The sequence below is a fragment of the Thamnophis sirtalis genome, unplaced genomic scaffold, assembly GCF_051295495.1.
Source record: "Thamnophis sirtalis isolate CommonGarterSnake01/CBP01778 unplaced genomic scaffold, rThaSir2_p1.2 scaffold_15, whole genome shotgun sequence".
NCBI lineage: Eukaryota > Metazoa > Chordata > Lepidosauria > Squamata > Natricidae > Thamnophis > Thamnophis sirtalis.
In genome coordinates this window covers 2055333-2074885 of record NW_028261395.1, presented here as the reverse complement: position 1 = coordinate 2074885, position 19553 = coordinate 2055333, and the positions used below count along the sequence as shown (strand labels likewise).

Sequence of the window (19553 nt, the reverse complement as noted above, 5' to 3'; positions counted from 1 at the left end):
CCAGGCCTGACGGGCGAGCCAGTTCTTCAGGGCTATGCGGAAGGCTTGGACGGTGGAGAGGGTACGAATCTCCACAGGGAGCTCGTTCCAAAGGGCCGGGGCTACTGCTGAGAAGGCCCCCCTCCTTGTGGTTGCCAGCCGACACTGGCTGGCCGATGGGATACGGAGGAGGCCTAGTCTATGGGATCGTATTGGTCGCAGGGATGTAATTGGCAGAAGGCGGTCTCTCAAATATCCAGATCCACTGCCATGTAGGGCTTTATGGGTGATTAATAGCACCTTGAAGCGCATCCGGAGATCGACAGGCAGCCAGCGCAGCTCGCGGAGGATAGGTGTTATGCGGGTGAATCGAGGTGCACCCGCAATCACTCGCGCGGCTGCGTTCTGCACTAGCTGAAGTCGCCGGATGCTCTTCAAGGGCAGCCCCATGTAGAGCACATTGCAGTATTGAGAGATTGCCATGCTGTTTGGTTTCCTTGCTTGATGACATGCTGCCCCTTTGTCAGAGTTCAAGGGCAAGATCTGAAGCTGTTCTTTTTCTCATCTTTGTGAACTTGGTGCTAAAGCCAAAGCTTTCCCGACTTTGTGAGCCTGGCATGTCTTCGTTCCGTTGCTCTTATTACCAGTCTCCTCCTATAGATTCTAGAACAGTAGTATAAGCCGTGCCACTCTCATCTGGCCAAGGTAAACATTGCCAGCGTTGCGAAGCGATAGAGGAAAGAGAGGCAAGCTGGCACTATTAAAACTCTTTCATTTTGTGTTTCATCTCCCACTAGCACTTTCCAGGATAGCCAGGATAATGGATTTTAGGAGTTGTGTCCAAAGCATCTGGAAAGCACCAGCTTATTTTTGGGTTTATTTTTTTCCGAATGGAACATAATGGTGGTCACTTCATATCATTCAGTTTAGTTGGGATAATTTTTTATTCTAGGCAAGTACCATAACTAGATTTGACTCATCAAATAAACCAGTCAGGATTAACCATCTTGGAACTTGTCAAGATCCATTTGCAATTTGCTGCTGAATTCAAATGCCTTGACGTTATGTGTTTAAAAATCTCTCCCTTAATGTTTAAAGGGTATCCTCCAAAAATCAAATAATCTAATTTGCAACCAGTTAGCTGTGCTTCCTTTTAATAAGACAGTGTTACGAACAGAGAAATATATACTGCTATGATTTTTAAATGAGTATTAATACTGCTGATAGCAATAGCAATAGCAGTTAGACTTATATACCGCTTCATCGGGCTTTCAGCCCTCTCTAAGCGGTTTACAGAGTCAGCATATTGCCCCCACAGTCTGGGTCCTCATTTCACCCACCTCGGAAGGATGGAAGGCTGAGTCAACCCTGAGCCGGTGAGATTTGAACCGCTGAACTGCTGGTAACAGTCAGCTGAAGTGGCTGCAGTACTGCACTCTAACCACTGTGCCACCTCTGATGTTAATGATGATAGCTTGCTGATAATGAGAAGTACTGACATAATGTTGATGCTGGCAGAAATAAGTGTAATACAGATGATTAAAATAATTGTGAAGATGATAATAGTATCTATTATCCATTCCATCCATTTTGGGGTCTTACTATTTTTCTACACTGGCTCCACCCATTTTTTTCCAGATGCTGCCAACATCAGTTGGTAGCACTCAACTTGAAAAGAATTCTCTTTCCCTGATCAGGATGTTGATTTTGGAAAATTTCTTCAGAGCAATTGTTTTACCATCATGAATGGGCTTCTATTTCTTTTTGCTCCTTGCTGACTGATAAAACTAAGAAAAGGAAAAGGGCCTAGAATCAATGCCTTTGCAGATTGTTTCTTGATGCACAGTTGCATTTAGATTATAATATCCTCAATCAGAAATCATAGTTACTAATAGAGGAAGATTAATGAATTGATTGTGCTGGCAGCTGATTGCTGCAGAATCTAAACATATTTGTAGTTTGATCCCTCGGCTAAAGTAGATAAACATTTTATTTGATGAATTAAAATGACTAATAAAGTTAACTGAGATATTTTTCTTATGGAACAGATAAGGCTATCTTGATTGTCTGAGTTCTGGTTTTCTTTTGCCTATATTTTGCCAGTCTCAGGGTAGAAATAAGCCAGGCATGCATTGTCACTTAGAAGTGAATTTAGATAAGAGTTGTTTATATTTAAATCTTTTTTTCCTCCTATTGTTATGTGTCCTATTTTTTTTTATTTTAATTGGTAAATATGAACCAAAATTATTTTAGTATTTGGCTACTGTGACTCAACAAGAATTGTGAAGTTAAAGTAAACATTGTGGACCATGTTTGTAGAAACGGTCTACAATGTTGCCAAAAGAAATTAAATATTAGTTGATTCAGGAAACTGAGAAATATTCTATGCAAAGAACTAATGACTGGCAAACCTACTAAAAGTATACTAACATTAAAAAAGAATTTAAAATGATTACAAGATGGTTAAGGCTATCCATTGTAGATTCTTTATCTCAAGCCTTCTAGATTATTGGATAATTCTAACTTATTGTACTGGGCAAAAAAAAGAGATATAATTTAAAATACCTGGAACCTATCTGTCCTGTAACCAAGTGAAAGTTAGGCCGTGACTGTTTCGGAATGTTTTTCTACAAATATTGCTTTATATCCTAAAGGAAAGAAGGCAATTTGGTTTGGTCACTTCGAGTCAGGTTTAAAAAAAATAATAATAATTTCTGGTGACTGCTTTGACAATTCCTGCAATTTTCTTGGCAAGATTTTTCAGAAGTGATTTGCAATTGCTTCCTTCCCAGGGTTGAGACAGAGTGGCTGGCTCAAAGTCGTCCAGCCGGGTTTCGACCTAATATTGGACTAAAACCACAGTCTTTTAGTTTCTAGCTTGATACCTTAACCACTACCTCAAACTGGCTCTTACGAGGATTTTTCACGATCAATACTGTCCTTCCTTGTGTTGACCAGTCTGGGTGGAAGCCATCTCTTAATAACTGGTTCACCTGTGCCGCTTAGGTATTCATTCATTGCTGTCAGTCTCTTTAGCCTGTAGGTGTGGATCAGCTTTGGGCCAGGTGCTGTCCAACTCTTCATGTTCTTGATCCACTTTTAGAGGCTGCTACTGTGATAGTGACTGGTTCCTATTCTGGGGGATTTCTGTGGTCTGCTCTCAGGTCCTGAATCCACCTCACTGGTGTTAATGTGCCTCCTCTTTCTCTGCTATATTCTTCCAGTACTATTCAGTATCTGGTGTTAGTAGCTCCGCTATTGCTGTGTTGTTGCACTGCAATTGGGAGGACACCTTGGATGGTTCTTTGGAGAGCAGGACCTTTATCTTCTTGGCCTCTGTTTCTCTAGCATGTCCCCTTAGCCTTGTAGCCAGTGTTATGGGCCTTGAGTCTAGAATTTTAGATGGAATCATGCCCTTGCATTTTTCCCAGTAGACAATCGTTTAATCGTTTATTCTTTAATCATCCACACCACACCCGCCACACCACACCTCACCGCATGCACCCCACCCCACCCATAACTTCTCTCTAAGTTGCCTTGATCTTAGCCTTCATTAGCCTCATTTTCCAGGGAGGGTATGTACTACAGTTCTTCTTGCTTGTGCAGCCAAGCATCTCCAGGATTACAGGGGTTGTTGTAGCATATCTCAGTTCTTTGATTTGAATATCATGATGGTGGGGATTGTTGTGAAGGCTGTGTTGGCAAGTTCTATTCGATGGCCCTTCTCCACTGAGCTGTTGGTCTTAAGGGTTGACAACAGTTAATCATTTTATGCTTCATATCAGATACTGTGCTCTGTACGGGTAGTCCTTGACTTACGACCACAATTCACCCCGACATTGATGTTGCTAAGTGAGACATTTGTTAAGTGAGTTTTGCCCCGCCTTATTATATTTCTGGCCACAGTTCTTAAGTGAATCACTGCAGTTATTAAGTTAGTAATAAGGTGGTTAAGTGAACCTGGATTCCCGATTGACTTTGTCAGAAGATCACAAAAGGTGATCACATGACCACAGGGCACTGCAATTGTCATAAATGCGAACCAGTTGCCAAGCTTCTGAATTTTGAGCACATGGCCTTGGGGATGCTGCAACAATGGTTAAGTGTGAAAATTGGTCTTAAGTCATTTTTTTCCAGTGCCGTAACGTCAAACGGTCACTAATAGAACTGTTGTAAATCGAGGACTACTTGTTACCATACAAGGGTGGGGGTGCAGCGACATTCCACTTCAGGCATTGGCTGCCGATCCAGTTCTTCTCCTGGGTCTTGTTGAGTCTGGGATGTAATGAGTAGGGAGGACTGTCTCCAGTTGTAAAAGCAGCTTCCTCTTCACTATGTTTTAAGTGATGGGTAACTAGCTGTTTAGTTAGTTTGAATATAGCCTTCTATCCCTCTCATACATTTCACATATCCACTCTCATTAGGCCTACCATTGTTGTAGCATTCATCAGTTTCAGCTTCTATTGCTTCGTTTATTCCAGTAGCCCTTTTATATTCAGATTTTCCTCGTTCCCCAATGTTTGGCACAAATCTTGTGACTCTGAGCAACATCTGAGCTGTAATGACTCTTTTAGTTCATGTCACTCTCATATCTGAAGTAGGCAGTTTGAAGTGTTAGAGCAGTGTTTCTCAACCTTGGCAACTTGAAGATGTCTGGACTTCAACTCCCAGAATTCCCCAGCCAGCGAATGCTGGCTGGGGAATTCTGAGAGTTGAAGTCCGGACATCTTCAAGTTGCCAAGGTTGAGAAACACTGTGTTAGAGGGTCTTTGCCCAAGGATCCTTACTGGTATAGTAGGTACAAGCCAGAATTTGAAACCCTGCTTTCTGTGTCAAAGGGTGACACTTTAACCACTATGGTACCAAGCCACTATATATCAAACTGGCTACACAGACATAAGAGAGCACATATGGACACGAACACATACTAATGAACACTTAGCTGTAGAATAATAACATCACTGCATGTCTTAAAAAAAAACAAATGTTAAGCAAACGTCTGAAAATATTGAGAAACTCAGTTAGGAAGTTCAAGTCAAATGTTTTGAAAAATTTGTACTGAATGGCTACAGCAATGGCTCATGAAATAGTTCAGTTGTGTTCTGCTGAAAATGATTATGCCATTACTCAAATGATTAACTCGGGCAATTTATTGGGTTGCTCCTATTCCAAAAAATATACTTATTGCAGATTTGTGTTTTTGCAGACATACCCATAAATAAACACAATGAATAATCACCCTGATGTTTCCTTTAAATAATCTAATTTAGAAGTCTTGTTTTCTTTTCTACCAGTTGGACTCCTTTTGGTATCAAAAACAAGCTTTGATCTTTTGTGGAAGAAGCAAAATTTATTTCTGTAAGCGGGCATCAGGCGAAAGATCCTAGTACCACGATTAGGTCATGTAAACATGTTAGTGTATATAAACAACTTAGTATATGAGCTATTTAAAAAAAATGCTTCACCCTTTTATTTATTTTTTATAAGTAACTCAAAGGGAGAGCCTTCTCTGTGGGAGCCCCTTCCCTCTGGAATGAGCTGCCCCCGGAGCTTCGTATCATCCCCGACCTCCTTTCCTTCCGACGCGCCCTAAAAAGTTGGCTTTTCCAGCAAGCCAGCCTGGCCTGAACAAAACAAATCAAAGTATTGATTATTGTTAATTTTGATTTGAATTCTTTTTTAAAAAATGTGTCATTGTTAATTTTAATTGGGTTTGGGGATATCCTATGTAATTTCTTTTTAACTTTTGTAGTATGTGTTTCTTTTAATGTTGTACGCCGCCCTGAGTTCTTGGGAGAAGGGCGGCATATAAATTTAATAAACCTCAAACCTCAACCTCAAAGCAATAAACACACCTAATCCTCTTCCTATTTTCTCCATAACAATTATTCAATGAGGGGGGTGGATAAGAGAGAGTGACTGGCCCAAAGTCACGCAGCTAGTTTTTCATGACTAAGGCAGCACTAGAACTCACAATCCCCCAGTTTCTAGGCCAGCACCCTAACCACTAGAGCCAACTGGCCCAGACTTACATAGATTGGTTTGTTTTGAAATGTTTCTTCTTATCATTTATAAAATGTTCTGTTCATAATATTACTTATACTAACATTATAATAGTTACTAAAAACGAATATTAGTATCTTGAGCCACTATTAACTAGTGGAATGATAAGAGAATGCAGTACTACTTTTTCAGAACAAGACTTTTATCTTGAAAGACTCTTGAACTTGCAAAGTAACTGGCGAATATGCATAGAACTTGAATGTGGAAGTTGAATTGATTTGATTGATTGATTTGATTTAATAAATTTATAGGCCGCCCAATCCTGAAGGACTCCGGGCGGCTTACAGAAAATAAATTTTAAAAAGTGAAGAGTTTGAATTAACCAATGTTGTATCCAACAACTTTCTAGGTGTTTAGGACAATTTCTTCTAAGCAAAAGTGACATGAGAATAGGGGCTGGAATACTGTGGTGCAGATTTGGAATCTAATATAATTTAACATAAAGAGAGGTTTGTTGAAGGAGTTTCCTGCCCCATTCTTACATAGCAGCCAGCAGTCACCAAAAAGGTTAACTGAAAAACCTTTTTCAAGAAAATCAGTGTCTCTCCTAAACAAATGAGATGATGCAGAAAGTCACCCAGTTTTGAGCAATTATTCACTGCATAACTAGCCCCCACATTCCTCCCCAGGAGTTTTCTTGAACCTGGGATGAAATGTGGGTGCTGGTTACGCAATGGAGAATTTCACCAAACTGGGTGATCTTCTGCATCCTATCTCTCTCTTTTTTTTAGGAGAGACATGGATCCTTTGAAAAGGCTTTTTACAATTCAGAGCCAAATATGGATTTCAGGGCCCAATAGTGGAAGAAAAAAACTTCCTTATAAGAAATCCCTTGCCAAAAATGTAAATCTCATTTGAGCTGAGCTAGTAGCTATAGAAAGATACTAAGAGTTCTTTTCTTGACAATAATGTTGAATTGATTTGATGTAGCTTTCACTGTTTAGTCTAAGCCAGGGGTGTCAACTCAAGGCCCACGGGCTGGATCCAGCCTACGATGTGGTCAGATCCAGCCTGTGGGGCCGGCCTGGAAAATATACAGAGCCGGCCCTGTTGCTTTGGCCCAATCCACCCGCATCACTTCAGCCCAGTCCACCCAATGTGAAGGGGAAACATCGGGCTAGCGTGGCTTCAGCCCGGTCTACTCAATGTAAAGAGGAAACGTGCCAGCAGTTTGGGGAGTGGCATCAAACTGACTACGCCCACCCAGCTGACCACACCCACCCAGTCAACCATGCCCAGTGCGTAATGGCAAGCTGGCCATGCCCACCCAGTTGGCCATGCCTGCCCTCCCTGAGGTCAACCACAGTCCTGATGAGAACCTCAATGAAATTGAGTTTGACACGCCTGGTCTAAGTCCTGGGGTTTCTAGTTTCCAAATATTTCCAAATATTGTCATCTTGCTTAACTTTTTCAATATAAGCCAAGATTTCTAGATGCTATCACCTATAATATATTGCAGACCATCATATTTGCATAAATATATGCATGGATACATAGACACACAAAGAGAAAAAGCGAATTAGAAGAACTTGGCATTATTTGCTTGTGCTTGTATTTTACTCTGTTGGTTTCAGGAAAGAAAGTTTATCATGTGGTCAAATTTACTTTGAAACAAGTACCTTAATTAAAAAGGGAAATGTACAGAATTTTTCAGGTTTTGACTTAAATTAGTTACACTTAAAACATATTGTACAACAGTGAGCAAGATTTATGGATGCTGTGTGAGTCATGGATATTATAAATGATGGGAAATATTAATATTTCATATTAGAGTTTTATAATCTTTATAATCTGAGTCTTAGATAAAGAACATTAAATGTGACAGATCTGCTTTTAGGCTTATGTTCTAATGAAAATGACAGTGTTAGGAGGGAGAAACTTGTGAATTATAAGATGATTTTGTGGAATGTCGGTTCAGTAAGCAAAATATGTTACTAGTTTCTGATAACTCTTCCTTTCCAAGGTGATTAAAATTAACTTTTGAATTCACTTCAGCAGTTTTCAAGTATATGTTGATCAGGAGAGAATAGGTTCTTCATAATATCCTCTGGGCAAGTGTTCAAGTCAGACATTCCTAGAAAAGTTTCTAGACAATGCTTGCATTAGAATTATGGTTTTCCTTATTTAGGACTGGAGAGTATGCCAAACCACAAGTAAACACAAATTGATTGGAGGTATAGCATGTGAATTTATCTCTACTTGATTAGTTATCATGAATATTATGAACTTCTGAGCTTATAGCCCATCCTCAGAAACTAATGACAATTTCTCTTTGAGTGACTAAAGCTCCAGAATTCAAACTGTCCTAATTTACTTCAAAACATATTTGTATGTAGAATATGATGGTGAAAAAATTTAAATATTGAAGGAAAACATGATTTGCATTTTAAGCTATGTAGATTTATTAATGGAGTGTGTCTATGCATCTTTGAATCAGATGTGTAAGGGTCTGGTTTTTAAGCTACTGTAACCTATTTCACAGGTCGATCTTCACTATTTCCTTTTGAAGATGGCTTTTTGGATGACAGTCATGGTGACCAGTCTTTATCATCAGGTCTCAACTCCCCAACCCGCTGTCAGAATGGTGAAAGAGTCGAACGCTATTCTAGGAAGGTGTTTGTTGGAGGGCTGCCCCCTGACATCGATGAAGGTACAGTGGGATGGCGGGAGGAAGGGCATAAGGGTCTTTTGGAACGATCTCCCCGTGGAGATCCGTACCCTCACCACCCTCCAGACCTTCCGCACAGCCCTCAAGACCTGGCTATCCCGTCAGGCCTGGGGTTAAAGATTATATTCCATCCCCGCCCGAATGCTGGATGAATGTTGCTTTACTCTTTTAATTATGTATTGTCCTATATGTCTTTGTATGTTTCCCCTTCCTATATAAGTTGTAAGCCGCCCTGAGTCCCCTCAGGGAAAAGGGCGGCCTATAAATAAACTTAACCTAACCTAAGCTAACCTTTTGCCATTTAAAAATTACTGAGAGGTACGGCTCAGCAATATAGTGGCTATTTCTTTAAAAACCAGATTAACACAGTGAGCTCTTAAATCCTCAGAGCATGGATTTTATCAACTGAAGAACTTTTGTACATGCAAACGGAAGTATAAAAAGTGTAAAAACTATTGGGACTCATTTAAAAACAAACGTGTATATGTGTATACATTCAGTCATATACATATACACAGTATATATGTACACACACACACACACACACACACACACACACACAGACATATCTATTGATCTTGACTATTTCTACTTTCTTCCCCTTGTCTATTGCCTATACAAACAGAGAAATGGAGGAGACAGAAGAAGACAAGATAATGTTGATAACACTATCCCAGTGACAATTAAACTTTGGCAGTTTAGACATTAGTCCAGTAAATTCCCTAAATCCTATTACTTACTACTTCTGAAATATACCAACACAGTAGTGAATTCCTTAGGCAGAAAAAAAATATCATTGCCTGATAGAATAATTTAGTGATGATGATACAGTACCTCTAATTCTTCTAGTATAGGTAGTCCTCAACCTATAACCACAATTGACTCCAAAATTTCTGTTCCTAAGTGAGACAGTTGTTAAGTGAGTTTTGCCCTGTTTTACAAGTTTTGTTATAAAATTATTGCAGTTAAGTGAATCACTGCAGTTGTTAAATGAGTAACCCCGTTAAGTAAATCTGGCTTCTCCATTTACTTTGCTTGTGAGAAGGTTGCAGAAAATGATTACCTGACCCCAGGACACTGCAACGGTCATAAATATATGCCAACTGTCAGACATCCGAATTTTGATCACATGACTGTTGGGATTCTGCAGTGGTCATAAGTGCGAGAAATGGTGATAAGGCACTTTTTTCAGTTCCATTGTAACTGTTGAATAGTCACTAAGTGAATGTTTGTAAGTCGAGGACTGCCTGTATAATAATAACAACATAGAATTTGGATCAAAATAGTTTTAATTGATTTATAGTCCTAATTAGTAATTTCTCCATAGGACAGGGAATATAATTTTTATTTTTATTTTTCTGGTGTTACTTTTATTCATATTGAACCAGTTGAGATAGCAATACAGTTTTTCCATAGCTAGAGCTACATCTACATCGCATATGAGCAGTATACTAGCATTATAGCAGGGGTGGGTTTCAACCGGTTCGCGGCGGTCCCCGCGAACCGGTTGGTCGGTGAACCCGGAAGTAAGTAACTTCCAGGAACGGCGAAGGGCCCACCCGCCCGCCCGCGTTCCTTACCTGGTTTTGACGAGTTCTGCGCTTCCACGCATGCGCAGGACGCATACAGCGCCTGCGCGATCCTCCAGGAGCAGCTGGAGCATCGCACAGATGCTAGTACACAAGCGTGCACTGCGCGCGTGCACGAGGACGCCGCTGGCCCCGTTCCAACCGAACTGGTTGGAACGGGGCGAGAAACCCACCCCTGCATTATAGTATGGGGGGGGAGAGAGAGAGAATAGTGAACATCTAGGAAGTAGGGTAGTAGTGGCAATAGAATAATACTTTGATACAATTATTATAAATTGTTCAGCAATAATTTAAAAGAATTGTGCATACTATATATAAATTGTTACTTCTTAGCAGGAAGTCCAATATGTTTTTCTTTGGATTTTCCCATTTGGCTGAGTTTTTCAGTAGTATTCCAACATACTATTCTTTTTTTATTGGGGATATATTTATGAATTTATTTTTTTAAGCAACAGGGTAGAACCTGTTCATATTAGTAAGTAGGAAATCTGTTGGACATCAAACTTATTTTAAAAGTATCATTATGTAGAGCTCTTTTCAGTAGTCTGGATTATGAAAGAATTGCAGGAAAATATTAGATAAGACAGAAATAAGCTAAAATAGGGGTGGTGGTGATAAATCAACTTCTTGTTTCTTGCCCATGTTTTGTTACAAACTACTCTTAACTGTTGCGTTTTTTTAGCAATAATGATTACATTGAATATGATATTAATATATAAAGCATGTGATATGGTTCCAGGATCAGAGCTAGTCTATATCTGAATGGCCTGAAGGTATGTTAACTTTCAAGGAAGCTAAAGCTGCCATCTAGGAAAGGCCGTTCTTGGCCCTCTAAGTACTTGGAAAATAGACCACCTGTGAACCATACGTAAAACCACCCCGATTGCCATATAGAAGAAAGGATGAAATAGGCTTGCATCATTTGGTGGGATTTCAAAGCATTGGAAAGTTGTGGGAGTACCTTGGAACATCTTCTTCATTGGCCAGATCTGGAGGAGTGCTCAGAGCCCTGTAAAATAACTTGCCTAGCTTTAGTACAAATGCTAGGACTGCCTGGTACTTTGGATTCTGTTCCAAACAAAGCACTGAAGAGAGTACAAGACTGTAAATATAGTACCCCACCCACAGCTCTTTAAAGTAGATATTTCATGAATCCAGGAAAAAAGGTGTCGCTGCTTTAAAAAGTACCAAGTAGAAGCTGTGGGTTTTACATTCCTATATATTCAAAAACAGTGCATAGCCCTAACAAACATTATTATTTAATGAATTTAAGTTGTTGCCACTGCTTTGAAGTTAAATTCAGGTGTATGGATGCCTCTTTCTTTTCTGGGTAATTTATACCTCTATCTTGACTGGGAATGCTGACATCATCTTGGCCACTCCCATCTGGTCACATGGCCGGCAAGCCACTCCCACCCAGTCACATGGCAGGCAAGCCACTCCCACAAAGCAGGCCACACCCACAGAGTAGGTTCCAAAAAATTTTGAAACCCACCCCTGGTTTTATCATTCATTTTTATTTCTGATGAATCTTAATTATTCTTTTGTTGTAGATGAAATCACTGCTAGCTTTCGTAGGTTTGGACCTCTTGTGGTGGACTGGCCTCACAAAGCTGAAAGCAAGTCATATTTTCCACCTAAAGGTAATTATTTCAGTTTCGTGAAGCAGGAAAATGTTCTTCTCCATGTATAAATACATTTATAACTACGTTGTTCAATGTTTGAAATATTGGCTTCATCTTCCTTGTCATCTATAACTTTTGTTACTATTTCTGTTCTAAGGTTGAATATGCCGTTGCATGCCTGTAGTAAAATTCTGGCCATAATAATACTGTGTTTTCTGTGGTTTCATAACCATTTTTCTGGATATCCTGGGGTTATTTGAATCTTTTGTATAATACCTATCCAGACTGTGTTGGTAATTTCACACAAACACATTGGTGTTACATTCATGATAGGACAATCAATACCTCACTTTTTAATCATAATTGTACCATTTTCCACAATCCTAGAATTGCATCTAAGTACAATTCTGACTGTTCTTCCCTATGGTAGAAACAATGTGACTAGAGCACAGAATGAAGGATACAAATGTTTTTGTACTTTTTTAAATATCCAAACACTTCCTTATCAAAATAATGTCAAAATAATTGTCAAAAACCTAGTACATAATAATTACTATTAAAAACAACTGCATTTACCCCAGTAACTTTTTAATGTTTAGAGCACTCTTTCTTTAAAATTTTCTTGCAAATGCTAGTGCATTTACTTGTGATGAAGAATGAAATTATCTCTTTCAATAGCTATAAAACGGGTGAAATTCAACAGGTTCTGGAGAACCGGTAGCGGAAATTTTGAATAGTTGAGAGAACTGGTAAATACCATCTCTGGCTGGTCCCAGAGTGGGCTGGGAATGGATATTTTTGCAGTATCCGTCCTTTGCCACACCCACCAAGCCACGCCCACAGAACCGATAGTAAAAAAAAAATGAATTTCTCCACTGGTATAAAATATCTATGGATGAGAAAGTTAAAACTACCTTGATTATTTAAATGAAGCTATTAATATAATAACCTGTACATTTATTTTGTAGTATGCTAACCTTTTAATTTTATTTTATCAGATGTCTAATATGCATTCAGTTCCTAATTAACCAGCTGATTACTAATTATTCGTGGATTAGTTTCAGTATTGTCTTTTCATTAACAGTTTAAACTTTTCTGTTTGTGCTAAAGATTATAATCTAACAGAGATTCTGCTCAGGTGCCAGGAAGAGGAGAAAGCCAGCAGTTTCTGTATTCCCTAAAACACTATGAAATGTTCCGCATTTTCATCTTTTAGAAGCATAGGAACATACAAGAATAACGAGGGAATATTCTTTACTCCTAGCAGCAGCATTTCATAAGTTTTTCCAACATATTAAAATTTTATCACATTCCACTTCTATATGCAAAGTGGAATTTCTGTGATTTGGTGAAGAATTGTTTTAGCGCAATTTTTTTCTTTCTGGTTATAGCATTACTGAATTTCTTCATACCATCTAATATAATCTAACTTCTTTGGCTTAGGAATGGAGAACTCCAATAAAGAATTACTGAGGTCTCAAGGCATCCTGCATTTTGGAAGATTAAATCAGTGCTCCCTTGTGTTTATTAAAAACATTCTTGAGTGAAATATATTTTAGCAGGAGGCAAGGATATAGTCTTTTCTATTTTTTGCCAGGGCACTAATACGAAAAACAGCTTTCAAAGTGCCTGCCAGTTGCCCACGGATGTCTGCCTGAAAGAGATAAACACTTTGTCACAACTGTTCCAGATTATTTATAACTGACTTCTGATCTGTCAGAATTTTAGCAGACACCTTACAGCATAATGATTAGAAACTCTGTTAGAATTCCCAGAATTGCAAGATCTCATCATTAGATGGGAGATTAGCTCAACTAAGAAGTCCACTATGTATGTAATACCTCAGTAAAATTCTCAGTGCTAGGTGTCCATGTTTAAAGTTCATAAAACATGTCTCCACAATTGAGCCTGGAATTTCCATTGTAATTCATTACAGTCATTAAGTGGGGCCACCACACGTCCTGACTTGATTTTATGACTGTTTTTATAATGACCATAGAATGAGTCACCGTAGACGCTAAGCAAATCATGTTGTCATTAAGTGAACCATGGGGTCATTAAACATATTCACTCTTCAAAATGGGCTTTTTTTTTTGCAAAAAATGCTGAAAACTGGCAAAACTCATGGCGAGTCATGTGATATGCAGGATGCTGCAACTTAACTATAAATTCAAACCGGTTGCCAAACTCTTGAAATGTGATTATGTGACTGTGGTGGGGTGGGGATGGATGATAGCAGTTTTAACTTCAAGGATGGGTCATAAGTAACTTTTTTGGATTTGTTATAACAAATTAAAGTGGTCGGTTGTTAAGTGAGGACTACCGTATCTGTATATGATTCATAATTTTTTCTTTGTTGGGAATGGTAGTTCTGTGTTTGAAAACAAAATGTCTCTCTCCTTCAGTGCAATGAAGCAGTTCATTTGTTTAAAACAAGGCATTCAGCCGTTATATTTGAGAAAAATTCCAACTAACTTGAAGCCAGATAGTAACTGGAAAAAACTGAAAGCTCTGGGCTATTCTGGTGTTTCTACCCTTATTCTTTGGCTTCTTCACCTAAATTGCATCAGTTCCTCATATAAATATATACAGTAGCTGCCAAATAATAATATTGCCAGCATTACTGTAGTAATCAAATCTCTACTACCTTTGCATGTTTCACATTCTTACGGGCGGTTTATAATTAGAATATAATTATTTATTCTGCTATTGAGTTGCTGGATGCCATAAGAATGCTGATGTTTTTTCTAATCTATTGAAACAATTAACACCTTTTGATTTTTCCAGACATCTCCAGATGCTCAAATTTTAACCTTTAGTTCCCAAACAACCTCCTGTTTATTAATCCATCAAATTTATTGATATTACCCTTGGGATATTGTTATTGTGCATGATCTCAAACCAGACTTTCCTACTTATAAGATTACTAAGGAAACGATGACTTTTTTTTATATTTAACCAGCAGATTATAGTGCTAGTTAATTATTATGAATTTATAACATGCATTAATTATGCTATTTACTCTGTTAAATATGCTATATATAATTTCTATTATTCTAACGATTATATAGTTCACAGAATATCATTTCTATTATTATGTAAATATTATGTTACTAAAAACATCACAAATGAAATATACATGAATACATTCTTAAAGGAAAATAAATTATGTCCAATCTCATAATCATAGCTTTTAACTTACGATTATAAATAGAACATTGGAATGCTATGAATTATATAAGTGGTTGTACACAGATGACTTTTTAAAACTAAAGCTAAACCACAGAACTATCCAATTCCTAATTTGGTTCAGTTGTCTTTAATAAGAAAATATTTGATACATAGATAATTGTGAAAGCTACTACTATGAAGCGAATAGTTTAAAAAAACTAGGCTAGAAAAACTGTATCCTAGAATACCAAAGGAGTTGGCTATAATTTTTATATATGATCCTTGAGTAATTATGAAAAAATAATTAAGTAGCAAATGAGCAGAGAACAAATCTTGTCTCTGTCTGAAAATATGAAAAGAAGATCCAGCAATCTATAGATCATTCAATCGTATATAGATACCTTTAGAAAATCCTAGAGCAACTAATAAACACATTCATGTATAAGAACCTGAAAATAATGCAATAAATATATGAAGTCAGGATGGATTTGCCAAGAGCATGCCTTGCCAGACTCGCCTTATTTAATTATTGGTTGAACAATTTTTCTTAATTATAGGAATGCTATAGACATGCTATATGTTGATTTCAATTAAACGTTTGATACCTCATGATTTCTTATTGGCAGGGTAGTCATAGGTGAATTGTAAAAAAAGTGAAAAAATAACTACATGTAGTCCCTGTTTAGCAATTAGTTAAAACTGCCTCATTTAGCAACTGTTCACAGTTACAATGGTGATAAAATAAAATAAAATTATGATCCTTCCTTGCATTTTCCATCTTTGCAAGTCTATCAAGCGAAGATTAGCTGAAGTAAGATCAGAAAGACAATCGTGTTTTCACTTAGCAACCGCTTCCTTCACCACTAAGTTGCCAGTCCCAGTTGTGTTTGCTAAACAAGGACTACCTGTAATGTTATGGTTTGGGGTCCATTGTGTTTTTGAAGACGTTTTAAAAATACTGTGTTATTTTACAGCCTTAATGTTACATCTGTAGTTAGTTTGTGCTGTGTTTTTTTACAATTTGTATTGACTAACTTTTATTCTTTTCCTCCAAGGTTACGCTTTTCTGCTATTCCAGGAAGAAAGCTCTGTCCAAGCTCTGATAGACGCCTGTCTAGAAGAAGATGGTAAACTTTATTTATGTGTATCAAGTCCCACTATTAAGGACAAACCAGTAAGTAAAATTATAACGTAGCCATTTCTTTCAACCATTAAAACAAAACGCTCTGAAAAAGGAATTGCCTGTTCAGCTTGATGAGGGCAGTTTTAGGACTATCATCCTGAGTTTGCTTAATCTTAAAGTGGTACCCGGTGAAGGTCATCTTTGTATTCAAATATAATCATTACATCCATTATCCATTGTCCATTGCGTTCATTTTATGTACACTGGAAATCCTAAAACACTCTGTCCTGGTCTTTTTGGCTATGTTTTAAAATTCTTCATCTCAACAAAACAGTTGTAATTAAGATGCAAGAAGGCAAAAAAATTACATCACTGTTGATTTTGCTCATTCAACGTTATCTGTTTAAACTCATTATGATCAGGGTCAGTAAGCAACGCAACATTCTGCTGACTTAAGCTTCAGATTACGTTACTTTCAACCCAAGAGAATTGGGGAGAGACCATACATTTGGATTGTTTATTTATTAATAAAATTTATATGCCGCCCGATCCTGTTATATAGAATGATGACTAAAATTTTATTGTTTTCCTTGAGCAAACAAACAAAAATATAAATATACATACATAACAAACAAGCAAATAACTAATCCAACTTCCCTATTTCCCCACCCTCCAGACCTTCCACGCCGCACTTAAAATCTGGCTATCCCGGCTGGCCTGGGGTTAAAGACTCTAACCCCTACTCGAATTGTATGACTGTTGAGTTCTTAAATGATGTAGTGCTTTTATGTTGTAAATTGTTTGTCCTTCCCCCACCCTTTTGAACTGTGAGCCGCCCTGAGTCCCCCCAGGGAAAAGGGCGGCATACAAATAAAGTGAAACTGAAACTGAAACTATTTCTCTCTCTCTCTCTCTCTCTCTCTCTCTCTCTCTCTCTCTCTCTCTCTCTCTCTCACACACACACACACACACACACACACACACACACACACACACACTACACACACACACACAATGTATGTTTGAAACAGTGGTGAGTGGCTAACCGGTTTACTACTGGTTCGCTTGTGCATGCACGTGCGTGCAACGCTTCTGAGCCTGCACAAAAGCATCCGGGAGGGTGGGCGGGGCTTCCTGCCGCCGCCACCGCCAGTTCGGCAACCCACCTCTGGTATGACAGAGAGAGAGAGAGCAATGTATTTCATAACATACAATGACACGGAATCATAATAACTAGCATAGAAGCATCCTATAGCATGCTCTTGCCTGTATTATATTACATTCAGTTGAGTAATAGGAATAACAATAATAATATCCCATATAAATAAACAGTAAATAAAATGGTATTAGCTGTAAGATATGTAATATCTACTTATTTCACATATAAGATTTATCAGATTTTTTTTTTGTACTTTTGAAAACGTCCAGTACAAAATATTCCAGAGCTTATCTGCATTCAGCTAGCTAACCGCTTAAATGAATAAACTAAATGCTTTCCATTCAGACAGATCTCTTAGCCTAAGTAAATAAATGCATTCTTTTTTCACCCAACTTTCCTTTAGCTTTCAAAAATGTTATTAAGTAGCAAAAACTATATTTTTTGATTGCAGAGGATATTCTTTGAATATCCTCTTGTCTTTCAAGGGTTGGATCATAACGAGTTTTTACCTTTTTTTCTCCCCCCTGCCCCCCCCCAAAGTAAATAAATTACTTTGTAAAATTATTTTAAAAATCTTCTCCTTATTGAAAGGAATTTAATATGTGATATTAGGTGGGGTTGAGGCAATTGTTCAAAAAAATTTTTTACCCCTTTATATAAAATGAAATTAGGAATGTGTTTCTGTAATCCCGGTGTCTTTCTGTTTTATAGTACTTCTTATAGAAGGACATTTTAAAGGAAATATTTAAGCCTTAATATGTTATCTATTGAAATCATAACAGGCATTTATTTAGTTCAGAGTTGTGCGTGTTTAATTTGAGAAGCGTGAAAAGGAGAGCTGCCTTTATCACTTTCCTGTTTACAAGTTCATCAGCAACCAGAATCTTTATGCTCCTGACAGCTGACTAGAAGCTTATCTGCTCTTCCTTCCTTCCTTCCATCTACCTTACCTTACGTTGCCTTACCTCACTTACTTCTCCACCTAATCGGTTCAAGGGAGGTGGAAGATAGCGAGCTGCCTTGGTCCCGAGACTGGGAGGAGTGTAGCAGAGAGGCAGGCTCAAGTGGACAATGACACAGTGAGGATATGAAAGCACGGAAACTATACCTACCCGCTACATCATCTTGACCCAAAGAGACAGGCCAATAGGGTTCTTAGATGGGCAATTCTTTATTAGCCAGGCAGCAGATCCAGTTTGATGGGGGTTTTGAACAGACAGATGGAGTCTTATTTGTAGTGGAGTGGAGTGTTAGAAAACGGGTTGATTGGATCAACACATTCTCTTAGGCAGGATTTTATTTTAAGTTGATTTTTTAAAAAAATCCAATACGTTCTACGGTGTTTCCCCGAAAATAAGCCTTGGTCTTATTTTCCTTTGACCCCTGAAATAAGTGCTGGGCCTTATTTTCGAGGGGGTCTTATTATTTTTGAGGTGCAGGAGGCAGCAAGCATGGTCACCTCCTGGCTGCTGCTGTGTTGCAATATTTTCAGGGATGGCTTATTTTCGGGTGAGGGCTTATTTTAGCTCGTGCACTCAAAAGCCCAATTGGGCTTATTCTCCGGGAAGGGCTTATTTTTCAGGGAAACAGGGTGTTTTTAATTTTTAGTTCAGATTCTGTGTCTGTTCCAGTTTGAATATATAGATTTAGCATCACATTTTGCAGGAATCTATAAGCAATTTAGGACTTTGTGTAAGGATACGACTGGCCCTCCAATTCCATAAACCAACCCTGCTCTTAGATTGCCTAGTATCATTTGTTCTAGAATAAGATCCTACATGCATATACACGAAGTCCTTGCTTACCAACCATTCATTCGTCAGCCGTTTGAAGTTACAACAGGACTGAATAAAGAGACTTACAACTGATCCTCTTAAGATGGCACTGGTATACGTTTAGATAGTTGCAGCATCTCACAGTCCCCATGATAACAATTTGCAGCCTTTACAACCAGCTCCTCACAAGCAGAGTCATTGGGGAAACCAGGAGGAAGTTGCAAGCCATGGTTACATGATGCCAAATTTAACGATCCATGGTGATTTTTCTCAATGACTGCAGAGGGAACTCCCAAACCACCATCATAAGACGGCCATGGTTATGTAATTTTTCATTTTACAACTACATCATTTAATGTCAGAGTTGACAGACTAATTGCAGACTAGTAATATATGTGAAT

At 38.2% G+C, this 19553-nt stretch overlaps 1 protein-coding gene across 8 annotated transcripts in view; it reads left to right on the top strand.

Moving 5' to 3' along the window:
- Positions 1-19553, top strand: part of CPEB3 (cytoplasmic polyadenylation element binding protein 3) — an 82139-nt gene that overhangs the window by 56299 nt on the left and 6287 nt on the right. For all 8 annotated transcript variants that reach the window (XM_087702291.1, XM_087702290.1, XM_087702292.1 and 5 more), the window contains 3 exons: positions 8525-8692; positions 11853-11942; positions 16151-16269. In XM_087702291.1, coding sequence (XP_087558417.1) covers positions 8525-8692; positions 11853-11942; positions 16151-16269 — 377 coding nt within the window. The remainder of the gene's footprint in view (positions 1-8524; positions 8693-11852; positions 11943-16150; positions 16270-19553) is intronic.